This window comes from Athene cunicularia, assembly GCF_003259725.1.
Source record: "Athene cunicularia isolate RWA chromosome 28 unlocalized genomic scaffold, athCun1 chr28_part2, whole genome shotgun sequence".
Taxonomy (NCBI): Eukaryota; Metazoa; Chordata; class Aves; order Strigiformes; family Strigidae; genus Athene; species Athene cunicularia.
In genome coordinates, this window is record NW_020799140.1 from 1,792,918 (window position 1) to 1,807,411 (window position 14,494).

The 14,494-nt window shown below is 48.1% G+C and overlaps 1 protein-coding gene across 1 annotated transcript; it reads right to left on the minus strand.

Moving 5' to 3' along the window:
- Nucleotides 1-288: 288 nt before the first annotated feature.
- On the minus strand, nt 289-13,732 carry ACSBG2 (acyl-CoA synthetase bubblegum family member 2). Its single transcript, XM_026865198.1, has 15 exons — nt 13,637-13,732; nt 13,130-13,259; nt 10,589-10,668; nt 9,779-10,020; nt 8,697-8,785; nt 8,010-8,130; nt 7,472-7,552; nt 6,818-6,967; nt 6,444-6,620; nt 5,661-5,842; nt 5,168-5,401; nt 4,271-4,488; nt 3,214-3,353; nt 2,057-2,303; nt 289-1,689 (listed from the first exon to the last, which is right to left on the minus strand). The coding sequence occupies exons 1-15, from the start codon at nt 13,641-13,643 to the stop codon at nt 1,580-1,582; spliced, it is 2,208 nt and encodes a 735-aa protein (XP_026720999.1). The 5' UTR covers nt 13,644-13,732; the 3' UTR covers nt 289-1,579.
- Nucleotides 13,733-14,494: the final 762 nt, after the last annotated feature.

Genomic DNA, 14,494 nt, shown 5'->3' on the forward strand with positions numbered 1-14,494 from the left:
GTTTTGTGTTGGGGATACAGGGGAGGAGCAGCAGAGATGGGGGCAGATATGGCGCAGTTTTAGGTCTGTTGCTTAAATCCTCTTGCCACTTCCCATCTGGGGGCCCTGGGGTCTGAACTGTCCCCACTGCTCCCCGAACAGGTGGGGATTTGTCCCAAGCCCAAAGGTTGAGGCCAGGAGCTTAATTCCCCTCCCTGGGGCTGGAGTTTGTACCCCCCCCATCCCCACTGTCAGGCAAAGAGCTGAGCCTTAGTTTGCAGAAATTACTGAAGCATGACGACACCAAACTGCAGCGGGTATTTATTAGACGTTCCTCCGAACCATGGGGCCGCTTCCAACTCAGCCAAGAACACAAAACGTTTGCGCACAATCAGCAGCGGTTACAACAGCGCGTTACCCCACCGGGCGTGTGCAAGTGGAATTTCCCTGAGCCCAGAGCAGGTGCCAAGTTTTAAGTTTAAGCCCCGCCTAAGGTACCTGGTCCAGGTCCCGTTCCTGCCCCCACAGTGCTGTGAGGGTGACCCCCCATCCCCATTGTTCCACAGCGCAGCTGCCTCCAGCTCCACTTGCGTTCAGGTCGTGATTTCGAGTTCAGAGTAAACCATTTTACAAGTGATCCTTCATCTGCTGTGGGGAGCAACGGGCCCTCCAGGCACTGGGCAGACTGGAACGAGCTTTGCAGAACCAGTGAGAAGAAACTCAGGAGCTACCAGTAGCAGGTGCTTCTCCCCAGGCTGGGAGAAGGCGACCCCGGGTGTCCCTCGGTGAGTGAATTGGGGTGAGGGGCCTCCAGGGGTCGATCATGGACCTTCCGTAGGAGCTCGGGGTTCCCAACACCATCTCCTCGCCGCAGGAGCAGCTACAAAGCCTGCACCCCCCCTTCCAGTTCTGCCCCTTTCAGGAGGTGCCGACCAGCGTTTCTAGGACTAAACTACAGCCCTTGGCACTAGGCCCTTGCCTGCAACACTCCAGAGCACAGACCGGGTATGTTATTTTAACAGTTTATGGCTTCATTATACCTCAAGATAAATCAGACTCAAAAATATTGCACAGACAAACCCAGCAAACGTGAGGTTCTACATCCCCACTGAGCCAGTGTGTGCAGCCACACGGCCTTCACCACCCGACATAAGAGTTTGTGGGTAAAGAGATGTAAAATAATTCAGATATCAGCAGCATGCAGTTAAACGTGCATCAGGGGGAGGGAAGTACACTGCTATAAAAAGAAATCTGCCTTTCTCCCTCAGCAGGAAAACTGCAGTTCCTGATTGTTTTACATTCAGCTCAGGAAAAAAAAAAAACAAAAAAAAACGAACCAACTTTGGTTAAAACATAACGTGGATTTAAGGTAAATGTTGGTATTGCCCTTATAAAAATGTAAAGACAAAACCAAAGCAGAGATATTTGGGGATACCTCAGCACCGAACACAGACAGGAACACACCGGGCACGGACACGCTCACCACACTGCGGCACGAGGGCCGGACGCGGGTCGGGAGGGCTGCGGGACCGGGGCTGCTTTTATTCCAACAGGAGCCACGGGAGGAGAATCGGGTTTCCTTCAGCCCGAGGGCCCCGCGCTACTGCCGAGCAGCAGGGGCCGAGGGCGCCTCCGCCTCCGCGTAGAACTGGGCGATTTGGGCTTTGTACTTCTGGGCCACCGCTGGTCGCTTCAGCTTCATGGTGGGGCCTGCGGGCAAAACCCAGCACGAGGTTTTAGGGGCGACGGTCCCATCTGGAGACGGGAGTCGGTAGGGGAGTGAAACAAGCCTGAACAAAGCTTCAGGGCACATGAGCAGATGTTGGTTTCTAAATTGCTCTTTGTGATTAATAAAGTCTCCCCTTCCTTCCCCTGTGACGAGACACAGCGCAGCTGTCCCGTGAGGCTTTCTGCCAGGAATTCACCCCACCCCTCCCCAAAACTACGGCCTGGAAAAGCTGCGCTGAGCAAGGGCCCTAGGGAGCTCTGGGGGCGGGGGGTCCTGGGAGGGCGTTATCTGCAAAATACCCAGGGAAGAGGGGAGGGGGTGAGCCCAGTGGCCCCACCCAGCACTCACCAAGCTCTCCCCCCAAGACGGAGAAGTCCTTCTCCAGAAGGACCCACTTCTGGACTTTCTGGGCATTCGAGACCGCTCCCTCGTTGACTGCTGCAATTCCCTTCTGGATGGCTGCGTAGACGGCCTTGTCTTTGCTGCTGATGATTTCCGAGACTTTGGTGGCTTTGCTGCCCAGTTTCTGACAGTATTCAACAGCTTCTGGAGCCAGGTCATCCAAGGGCTCGCCCGTTTCTCCGTCCGACTTGCACTGCAAGGCACAGCCCAAGGGTTCCCCTCACAGGAGCTGCCCCATCTCCCTCCCCGCCCCAGCGCCAATTAATCAACCCAACAACCAATTAATCAACCGCTGCAATTTGCATACGCCTGATGCAAACCACCGCTTCAAATGCAAACTCACTGAGGCAAAATGCAAATGGAACTCCTTCAGCTCTCTGCCTGCTCCACAGCCCTGCCAGCACCAGGGAGCAGGCTGGGTCCGGAGCTCACCTCCCCGACTCCTCCCGCGCTATCCCAAGTCAATCCCCTTTTTCTGGACCTTTTTTTTCTGGGCTGCAGTTTATTTCCCTACATCCCACAGCAGCGTAACAGCCTGTGGGAAGTCAACACATACAGTGTCCAACTGAGAGAAGCACAGCACCAACCCCCCGGGCCTGGCTCCGAGTCTCTTGCAGGAGGGCGAGGTCATCAGCCTCAACCTCGCTAACGAGCAATTAACACCATGCCCAAACCCACCACCAGGGAGGGCTCCTGAGCATCAGCCCTGGCCACCACAGAGGCCTCACTGTGGCCTTTAAAACCAGCACCTTGAATCACTGACAGCTCGTTATTTTCCAGGCTGCTCCAGGAAATACTAAAAAATGGGTAAGAAAAGCAGCAGGGGTTTTTTTTCAGTCTCACTTTTAGGTCTTTTACTTCTGTTTTCTGCCCTGTGTGGTACAGAGAGAAACAACTGCCCAGCAGAACCCCACAGCCTGATCAAGCAGTGATGCTCATTTCTCTGCACAGTCACAACTGCTGTTTGCAACTCAGCTACAAGTCACACTCCACGATGCCTCCCGGCTCTAGAAGACGATGTAAAACCGTGTAACAATTACCCTTCTCCCTGGAATCAAACACATTCAGCAACACAGGTGGATTCCCACCCTCTTTTCTATTACCTTTAGCGTTAGAAGCATAGCAAGGAATTTTTCTTTGTCTCCAACCAACATGGCATTGCTGATGAGGGGAAGAGCATCTTTTACAGCGTCCTCGATGGGAACGGGAGGAATGTTCTCACCTCCTGCAGTGATGATGAGCTCTGGAAAAGAGTCAAACCTTGATTAACGCTTAGAGCTTTCCCCCCTTCCTTCACATCTGAAATAACTTGATAGCTCCTTTGTGTCCACCGGATCAAAGAGAGCGTCTGTGCCCCAGCACCCAGCAGAGGCAGCAAACCAGGCGGACTCTGGTCAGGCCAGGAGAGAGGACATGGAGGCCTGCACACACACACAGAGCACTGCAAAAGCTGCTTTAACACTTCCAGGGGGTTTTGTTTGCAGTTTGGGAACACGGGGTGCAGCGTACGAGCGCCTTTGTACCCGGCCACAGTCACCTGAGGCTCCAAGGTGTGGAAGTTGGTAGCCAGGTGTTCAGAAAGTGAAGTGAATCTGCCGAGGCAGAGCAGAGTTTTTGAAGCTGGGCAGCGTTGACGCGGAGCAGAGCCTTTCTTGGCTGCCTTTCACAGATTTCCTAAGGCAGCTCTTTTGTGTGACCGTTTATCTCTTTGTGAGGACTGGTCTTGCATGAAATTGGATTTTGTTTGGGGTTGGTCAACGCGGCGTCCCAAGGCCTGCGTTGCTACAAGCCGTTTTCACAACTGTGTTAAGCTGCTGCTCTCCCTTACAGGTTAAGTAGCAAAGCTTGCTGAAACAGGGAGGGGGTTGCTGGCAGGACACACAGCTGGACCCAGACACGTCTGGCACCCAAAACCCAAGCCAACAAAGCACTAACTACTGCTGCTGGAATCGGAATTCCACCGCAAACACATGCTGGTTTCAGAGGTCAGCCCTCTCCTTCTGTCACACACTTTGTCACATGCTCAGCAACAGGACACGCTGCAGCCATATTCATATTAAAATCTTCAAAAGTATTTAAATATTCTTTTGTGCAACCACATAACCAGCAGGGTCTGAACACACTGTACCATAGTACTGACAAACTCAGGGGGTGCATTACCTTTAATTCTGCCAGTGATATAGAGGAATCCATCTTTATCATGCTTGCCAAGGTCACCTGAATGCAGCCAGCCATCTTCATCGATGGCCTCTTTGGTTTTTTCTTCCATGTTCAAGTAGCCCATGAAGATGTGCCTTCCTGAGAAGCAGATCTCCCCGTTGCCATCTCCATCTGGCTTATGAATCAGTGTCTGGCAGCCTGTGAGGGCCTTTCCGCAGCTTCAAGAGAACACACACCCGTGGCATTTAAAACAATATTTACCAAAAAAAAAATTAAAAAAATCAATAGCTGAGCAGTATGAGATTATAACAGTGCCCTCTCAAGCTAAAGTGTTTGAGCAAAGCCAGGTGGCTTTTTGTTACAACTGCTTCAGCAAGAAACTCGTAAACTTAAAAAGGCATCTGCTTATGTAAGGGGAACTACAGAAAAAGTCGTTATTGCAGAGAGATCAGTGCTCACACACCTGGTGTTTTCCACCCATTGTTCTTAAACACCTGAGCTTTGCATTAGAAGATTAATGTCCCTGGCAGCAAACTTCTACTGCTGGTGGTGTTCACAGCACAGACTGAACCCACAGGGACTGAACAAGCCAGTCAGGACTTACTGCATCTATTAATTTGACCTTAAAGCAAACTGTGGGCTAGAGTTACTAATTTTTCCTTCTCCCCATGAATCCTTTGCTTCTTCCTCAGTTCCTACAGATGTAGGCCAAGTTAAATTTAAAGTAACAAGGCTGCTGCCCTTTGGCAGATCTCTTCATCTGCAGGATGTGACCAAAGGAACTGGCTCCCTAGTGACTTTTTACCGGCAGCAATACTCGGGGAACGTGCCAGACACAGGAGAAAACTCAAAGCAGCTCTTTCTCCCAGCCAGTGCTCTGCTCAGCAAGGTGTTTACCTGGTCAGCTTGAACGCATGAGGTAGAGAGATTGTGTGAGGCCCAGAGCTCTCACTCATGCCGTACAGCTCAAGCACGGGAATGTTCAGACTTAAAAAAAATTCCAGCGTCTCCCTGGTAATGGGAGCAGCCCCCGTGTAGCACTTGGTGCACCGGTCCAGCCCAATGGCCTTTCGCACTTTCTTGTACACCAAGTGCCTGGCTAAGTGGAAATTCATCGGGACTTCAGAATACCTGTAGGAGAAGAATGGTTACAAGAGCTCAGTCACCAAGTAGAACTTCCTCCCCTTCCTCCTTTAACTTCAGCCTATTTTACTTTATTCAGTAAAAAAAAATTATTCCCCCCCCCAGCCCTTGCTGCTTAGCCTCTGGTACAAGCACTACATTTGGCTTTTACTGTCCCTAAGTCTGGCCTGTTACACAGGATCTAATTCCTGATCTGACAGTAAAGTTCTAATATCTGTAACACCCCTTAAGTGTAGCTCATCATTACCCGTTCATCCGCTTCAGGTTTGTCTGCAGCCCGACCCCCTTGGCCCATGACGCCACTTTTCTTCTGAGTGTTGATGATTTTGCCCCTATGGATTTCATTTTTTCTTCCATTTTCTCCCAGACGCGAGGAACTCCCAAAAAAGCAGTTGGTCTCACTTCCCGCAGGGTGTCTACCAAAGTGCCCTGAGCAAAAGCAGAATTTAATACAGCTTTTAGAAGTGCTGCACTGCAGACTTCAGGTCAGCACCGGTCGCTAGCAGAAGCTCTGGACTTTGCCATCAGTTTTGAGAAATTGCTCCGTGTCAGCTGCTGTGCCACCACGAGAAAAGAACCCCAGGAGCATTCAGAGGCTACAGAGCAGACAGCAAGGGCTGATGTTTTCAGTGCCAGCACTGACACAGCGCCAAGAGAAGAATCATTCTCTTCTCAGGACAGGGATTTAATGGTGGTGGCATTTTGCAATGTGGACAGAGCAAATACAAAGCTGTTGCTCAACCCAGCTGTCGGGGCAGGGAACTGGTGTCAGGTGAGACACTGAGAAGCACCAAGCTGTGGAGTGCTCGGCCAGCATATCCCAGCTCACAACAGTCAGAAGGCAAAGGTCAGAGTGGCTGTACTTGTCCAACCAACAGACCCTCACACATCAGCAGTTGGTCACTCTGCAAATAAACCAGGTTAGCAACAGCTTTCAGAATCAGGAGGTAAGTCAGCCACATTCGTTTTAAAGCACCCTCCCCAGCTACAAGCAGGTGGATGACTGTAGGAATTTTAATTACGTTTTTACCTTTAATGCATCTGGCTGAGCAAAGAAAACTTGAACACCAAACGTCATTGCCGACCAAATATCTGACATCTGGGCTGCAATATGGCTGAGGGGCAGGTAGCTGACCACCAGTTCCTGCTTTTCTTTAGCATCTTTCAGCATTATGAAACGCCCCGCCGCCGCCGCCGTCCACGTCAGCTGTAACAAGGTCCCACATCAGTATTTAGCAACGGCTCTCCCGAGCTGGCACCACGCAGCGCACACAGCCCAGAGCGAGCCGACAGCCTCCTGCGACCCTGACATCAGGCACGCTCTCCAGCAGATCTCTGCCCTCCCTCAGCACCCACCTAAGGTCAGGGTTCTTGCGATGAGCAGCTGTACAAGAAGACACTTACGTTGTCATGACTGAGCATTACTCCCTTGGGCTGCCCAGTTGTCCCCGAGGTATAGATCAGTGTACAGCACTGGTTGGGCTTCTGCGAGTCAACAATTTCACGGAGCTGAGTATCTGGAACATCTTTGCCAAGGGCCATGAACTCGCTCCACTGGATTTAGAAGAGAAGAGCTCGATCACTTTGTAGCCTGTCATTCACGTGCAAAATTAAACCCTTTGCTACACATGAAGGAAACGGTCTCTTGCATCCAAACCTCTGGCAGAACGTGGAAATGCAGAATACACTGTCAGCCCTACAGTGTTTTTTGGCTGCCACAAGAGGCATGGCAAGAAGCAGGAAAGGAGACAGATCCGCCCTGAGGAAGCTCACTAGGTCGGCAGCAACTCTGGTTTTGACTGGGAGTGCTGAGCTGGAGGAACGGTAGGACCTGAGGCTGCCTTGCAGAGGTCGGTACGCTAACACCCTCCCTTACAACATGGATTATCAAGGTTTGAACAAGCAGCAGACATCTACCGCTTCAGCGAGGCAAGCAATCCCTCACTAAAACCAACACAAGCTCATGTGATGACAGTCCCCTGGAAGGTGATGGTGGCTGGCAAGCCATCAGCTAAACTCAGCCAGAATTCACAAGCCCTTAAGTTGCCCAGTACTTACAGAGTACAGATTTGGTCTCTTCTCTTTCAGCTCTTCCCCATACTGGACAATAGCTTTCAGATGAGGTAGTTTATGCTGAATCTGTGTTAAGAAGGGAGATTTGTGAGAAGGAGCAAATCCTGCTTGTCCCTTTTGAGCCTAAGTAACCCACCACTTAACATGCTCGTGATACTTGCTATTCTAAGTAAAGCTGAGACTCTCATCTGTGTTTATGAAAACCTCACTAGAGACAGTAATCATTTGGACTGAGACGCTGCCAGCCAACCTAGGGGATGCTCAGTTGTTTGTTTTGGCTTCTCAAATTTGAAGTTCAAGGCTTTGCTAAGCTGGAGAACCACCATTTAACCTCTCGTGAGATGTAGCACTAGTGATTACTCATCTGGCTTGAACAGGGAGCACACTGAGTAGGCTCCAAGAGTTCACCTCTGCTTTCAGATCCAGCATTTTCCCCAGGTATTACCCTTCCACAACATTTACCCTCCCCACATCTGTCAGGAGGATGCTGTAGCCTCCAGTCATTAAAAAAAAATACACTTACTTCTAAGATTTTCTGTAGCTGTTTATGGTTTTCCACAACCAGAACGTTGGCACTACAGCTCTCTGCTACGTAACAGCAGGCCTCAGGAGAGTTGGTAGTGTAGATACCAACAGCAAATCCACTACAAAAGAAAAGGGGAAAAAAAAAAAAACAAAACAGAAAAGTAAAACACAGAATTAGAGGACAAGCAGAGTTGCTGGCAAAATTCAGACCGTTTCAAACTTTAACAGAGGAAAACCTTTAGGAAGAATATCCCATAAAACAGCAAGAAGTGGAGGGCTTATTTCCAAGAGCAAAGGCTCTGTTCTGGGGCATGGGACGTGTCAGAACGGTGTAAGGGACCAAAATGTCTCAGGTGGAAGGCGGTTATCAAAATCCAGCATTGTGATTCTCTGGCATTTCCCATCATATCTTTCATCACAGTGTCAGTAAGCATGCTTTGGGATTAACCTACTGTTCATCTTATTTCGAGATAAGCACTTGGCTAAATAATTTAATTTTTGTCTCATTAATTCATAATGAGGAGCATTTAGGTTCTTCATTAAATTCAAACATAAGCAGTTGGTATTGTTGGGGGCGGGGTTTCTTGATTTTTTTAAAATCAAAAACTGCTTCTCGCATGAATACTGAAATTACTACCTGAATGCTGAAGCAAAATGCATGTCAAGAGACAGCACTCACTCTTACCCTGCAAGGATAGCTCCAATGTCAGCAATAAACCACTCTGCAGCATTAAATCCCAAGATGCACACTCCATGGAAACGCTCTAGTCCCAGCTGTAAACAAGACATGAGATTACAGCAATCTTGCTTTTCCTTTGAAGAATGCTTAAGAGTTAATTTAGAGAGCTCTGCTGTGAGCACAACATCAAGGGAAAAGTTCGTGCTATTATATAAGGTAATTCACACTGAAAAGCTTCCCAAGACCCAATATGAAATCAGTTAAGTTTTGGATCAGACACTGTCCCACTTTATCAGTAGGCAGGAAAAAAAGGATTTGCTTAGGTCTGCTCTGGGTAGGACCAGCTCACTGGCACTGCTCTAAAACTGCAATCCAGGTATTTATCAGTTCCCTTTGGGCTGGAAATGAGAAGGTAAGAGGTTAAACACCTTCTGAGAGATTGCGTACAGGTTAGATACGTCAGACATTAATAATGACATGAGCAACAAGCTCCAGTTGTAATAATGACAGAGGCCCTTTGCTATGAAATTCCAGCTGTTGAAGTCTCAGTCTTTAAATCTCCTTCAGCCATTCTCTGGTTTTGTCCCAGAGTAGAAGTATGTAGACTGGAAGATCCCATCACAGGAGTAAAAAAAGAGTGGCCTTAACTTCAAGAAGCCCAACTTCATCACGAGAACAGTAAGGACATGTAATGCTGGTTTCTCTCTGTGCCTTAACTCCCAACAGTACAGGCAAAAGGCTCAGTCAGTTTGGACACAAGTCTGATTCGTTCAAGTTTTTTTCTTAGAAAGATTAAAAATTACATGCTTTCCAAGGGGCGTGGTCCAGGTTTGCTGTTTACCTCTAACACCTCTCTTTAAACGTTTCCTCACACGCTTGTTTTTTAGTTGAATGCAGAAGCAACTGGCAAGAAATTCAAACAAAAGTACTGTGGTAATTACCAAGCTGCTTATTGTGTGCTCAGGTATTTCCCTGCCACTTTAAGCCTCACCTACACCCAGAGAATTTGCAGGTTTAAGATACAGTTGACTACAGCCATTTCAGCAGTTAAACTGACTGAATAGGAGGAGAATTCAACAAAAGCTTACCTTCAGAAAGCTTTTTGCTGCTTTCCAGCACTCATCATAGTACATCTTATACGTTAGTTTTATCCACTGGCCACCCTTCTTGGATGCAAGGGCATAATAATCACCATATTTACTAGCAGCTTCCTGGAAGAGCTCATGAACGGTCTTTGGTGCCTCACTGCCTATGCCCTGCTCATCCATCCTCAGCCTGACTTCTCCATCTCGTCGTGTGGTCCACACGCTGGAGGGAGGAGGTGAAGAGGCTGGTTTGAAAGAAAAAAAGTGTTCAACATTATATTTAGAAACAGAAATATAAATACAAGTATCAAACATATCAAAGCAAATGCTGATATAACCCCTCTCACCCCCCTTTCTGACCTTTTGTTCTTGGCAAGTTTGCTGTACAACTCCCAGTATTGTAATCCAGGACTAATAGATGAAGCCCTTAAGGCACTGTCAAAATTTTGTTAAAACATTTCCCACTTACATCCCCCTCTAACCTGCTCTGCTGCCCTAAAGCACTTCAACCGGTAAGGTGGCAGCTTCCCATAACAATCATATACACGGGGCCACTGTGCTTGTTTTCTTTTTTCTTTTTTTTTTTTTTTTTTTAAGGAGGACTAAAAGTAGTACATTATTACCTGGTAGATAAGCAGGTAATTAGGTGGTGACACTATTTTACTCCCTTTAAAGTCAAATTTCAAGAGGCTTCTGGACAGACCATCCTGCAATTTAAGTTTCTTCTTCCATTGTTACGGTTTGCTAAATTCCTCTCTCATTTCAGTAAGAATTTTATGCACACCACTGTAACTAGAAAGTCTTTTTACCTACCTCGGAAACCAAGCGTGTCTGTCTGACATCCCTCTGCCTTAGCACCTGCAGCTGTCTCAGTGCCGTGGACCTCAACAGTTCTGCAAAGCAAAAGCAGTTAGTCTTGAGTCGGCTTTAGCCTGCTGGCGGAAGAACACCGTCAGCATCCTTGCCCCTTCGCTTAATTATATTAGTCCTTGGATGTCAAAGTGGTTCTGGATGTTCTGCAGGTGTCTATACTAATTTTACTAGCCTGCATGGCTATGGCAACAAAAGATGTCCCTCCCAGAGAATGCGCAAGCTTTGCCTGCACTGCTTTTAAACAGGTGGATGTTGTCCTAATTACAGCTGTAATTTCAGATGAGCTGCAGAAGAATCCATAAACACGTCATCCAGAAAACAGCGATAATTTAATACCAGAGGTCTGCTCTAGGTGCCTGAAACAAAGAGTCTACAGCAGGGAGGAGAAGGGCAGGAAGGGTCACGGGGATCTGGTGCTTATCTCCTGTCTGCATTGTTGGAGTCTAACGGGAGGGGGGGGCCAGTGGCCTCTCTCCTAGGCCATGCAGCAAGCCCCCTGGCTAGTCACCCTGTGGGGAAATCCACGGAGATTTCCTGAAAAGGCCAGGCCAGCTGAGAAGCAGGAAATTGATTTAACAGGAAATCTTGTTCATAGGTATTCCTAATAAAGCTAGTGCATCAGGCTCCCCCCAGCTGGTTGGGATGAAAACAGGCACATCCCCCGTGTACTTCAGCCATGCTCCTCCCCAGGAACTTGGCCCGCAGCACCAGGTGGAAGTTGCCCCTTTCAGCCTCGCAAGATGTGGTGAGACGCCACCTGCCCACCGCTGTACGACAGTGTTCTTCCTTCATCCCTTTCCAGGACAAACTTTCTCATTAAGTGATGAAGAAAAGAATAAACAAGCCCATGTCCCACGTCAAACCACAAGTTGGAAGCCAGAACCTGTGAGATCAAGTGTTGGAGTTCCTGTGCTCTGCTCCCTAGAAGGACATCCCACCCCCCAACCTCCAGGCAGGTGATGTTTGTTCCCTACCCTGGGCAACACCCCGCTGGGACCAGCAGCATAGCACTAAGGTCCAAGTTTTAGACGACTCAAGATTATATTCTAGAAAGCCAAAATTTCCATCTTGCCTTGTGGAACCATCCTCCCAGGGCCCTTTGCTGCAGGCCATCATGAAGGTGTGTGTTTCCTCACACCAGTGCTCTTTATTCTTCCCTGTGACAATGTTTGGCACGAGGTTTCTCTCCAACACTCACTCCTGGGTCTCCCAGGAGGCCTGCAGGCTCTGACATCACAAAGACCCCAACCTTCTGCAGCTTTGGGGCAAAAAGAAGCCACAACATCTCTGCCTGTCCCCCTCAGACCACACAGGCAAGAGCTCCTCAGGTCCTGGGCAAACTCCTCAGCCAAATCTAAGCAGATTCCCATCCAGCCCCACATTTTCTTCCCTTTCTATTAGACCCAAAAGTCAGCATGAGGCACTATATGAATTTCAGAGTAAGGGGTAAATCTCTCTGGTTTACATTTTTTTCTGAATTTCTAGGCAATAGTCAATGATTATTGCTTCAGGCATATGATAAGGTTGAAGGCACAGAGATGATTTGACACGGCTACTCCCACGTACTGTCCAAAAGCAGAACTGCCCCTCCTAACCAGTCTGCAAGCCAGAAGCCGGAGGGAAGTAAATAACGTTTTTTTTGTCTTTATTTCCCCAAAGGATTACGAGATGTTCCCAACTCTGTGTTTCCTCCTCATCGAGAACATTTTTCAGCCCAAATTAATCCTCAGTTGCAATAGTTCTGCATCATTTCCCCCCTAGCTTTTAGCATCAAAGCATGCAAATGACCCAGTGATATAAGCAAAAAAAAAAAAACCCAGCTTTTTCCCTTACAGTGAATCATCTTTTTCTCCCCCTTACTACATGCAGTTTAAATGCAGCCTGAAAAAAAAATTGTGGTGAGTTTTTTTGTCAGCTATATCCCATTACGTGGCAGTGAGATACAGGCCCTTAACTAGTGATCTGTTCTTTAGTAAGAGGCTGCTCAGATTTACAGAGAGACTAACAGGAGTTTGATAAAAATCAGCAAAGGCACTGCACACAAGCGATCACCTACAGAGGCAGCCTCTCTGTTTGCAGTACAGCAACGCTTCACAGATAATGTAGTACTTGCCAGGCATTCTAAGTATTTGATCAGTGCCCTCCTAATTACATAGAATTAACAATTATGCAAAGTTCCTTTGTAAGAGGTGATCTTTCCAGCTACACAGAATATTCTGCCATTCTTGTGCTTTAAATTAAATTCACACTACTTCGAGCTCCATACTCTATGTAGTAGCTGTGTGCAGCAAATTTAATGCTGTTCCTCTTCTTCTCAGAGAGCAAGACTAGACTGACCTTTCGGGTTTTGGAATTAGTAACAAATGTTTGAAAGTTCTTCAAAAAAAAAAAAAATCGTAATTAATCTAAGTAAACATGGTAGAATAGAAACTATACCCTATGTATACGACAGAGAAAAATCAAAGCTTAAATGAGACAAACCCAGTTGAAGAGCTGAGCAGTACATCATCCAGTGACACCTCACAGTTCCCTTGAGGATCTGAAGTAAAATAAGCCGTGGGGACTGGTTCTGCAAGTGCCATACGTGCATCTGACTCACACAGCATTGTCCCTGTAAAAAACAGGTTTTAAAAATTAAAATGCAATCAAACGCTATGGTAAAAATCAGCTTCCATTGATGTAGCTCTCCGAGCAAGGCAAGCCCCAAAGCAGGCACGACTCGAGACTGCTGGTTTTGCATGGAACGGGGTGAATTCTCACAGCAGACGCAGCGCACCCCGCATCACTCCCGGTCCATTGGGAAAACCTGATCAGCTGTAAACGAGACATCCACTCCCGCATTCGAAAACAAGCGTGACAATTAGAGCTTTGACACAGCACCGTGAGCTTAACAATTTAAATTTTACACTCCCTTTGCCCCAAATGTTCCCACTCGTCTCTCGGACCCCCCCCAAACCCGCCACGGCAGGGCTCTGGGTCCAGCCTTACAGCGCATCGCCTTTGTGCCGCCTCTCCTCCCGCAGCCGCTCCGGACCGGCGCCGAAGATGAAGTGTAATATCCTTTATTTTTAAACTAGCGCCCAGGAGGCAGATCTGGAGCATCTTATGTCATGTGCTGCCTGCCTCGCAATTGGAAGCGGCTCCTCACCCCACACCGCCGCCTCTTAAGGAAGCTCTGGCTCCGTGCCTGCCCGCCAGCCTCCAGCACACCGGGATTTGGGGTCCCTCTCGGGGGACACAGCCCCGGGACACCCCAGAGATTTAACCTGTCCTCGTCAAAATCACAACGGCTGCAAAAGCGCTGTTTTCGGTGGTCCCTACACCGCTTTCAGGACTTTGTCTTTAGGGGATTTCGTCACCTAAACAAAGTGTTGATTTTATTTAACATTTACATTCGTCAAAAGCCTTTGATGCTTATGACTTGACAGGCTGAGCTTTAATTGTTTCAGGGGATTTCTAACTGAATGGAGATGAACCTCATTACCCTTGATCTTTTTAAAAAGTGAGATTTTAGCAAGCTGTTTTGTTACCTGCATCAGACAGACGCAATTTAAAGCGGGCAACGTGAGGAGCATGTTTGTCTGAATGACGACAGACAGGAGGAAAAGGAAAGAGCCCTTTATCTAACGAATCCCACAGAGCCGAGCCGCAGGCTTCTGCCTCTGACGGGGGGGGGAAAGCCACGGCCACGATTCACAGCAGGCAGACCTGCCTCCAGCCCAGGAAAGCACATCCCCCCCCCTTCTGCTTACTCATCTACGGAACGACACGTTGCTGCTCACGCCACGCTCTGCTACGGGCTACAATTCACAGCGCCAAAAAAAAAAAAAAAAAAAAAAAAAAAAA

Excerpts from the sequence above, each read along its gene's own strand:
- ACSBG2 (XM_026865198.1), bottom strand. Across the intron at positions 10,021-10,588 it reads AGACACGCTTGGTTTCCGAG|CCTCTTCACCTCCTCCCTCC; the intron begins GTAGGTAAAAAG and ends CTTTCAAACCAG. Across the intron at positions 6,621-6,817 it reads TAATGCTCAGTCATGACAAC|CTGACGTGGACGGCGGCGGC; the intron begins GTAAGTGTCTTC and ends ACCTTGTTACAG.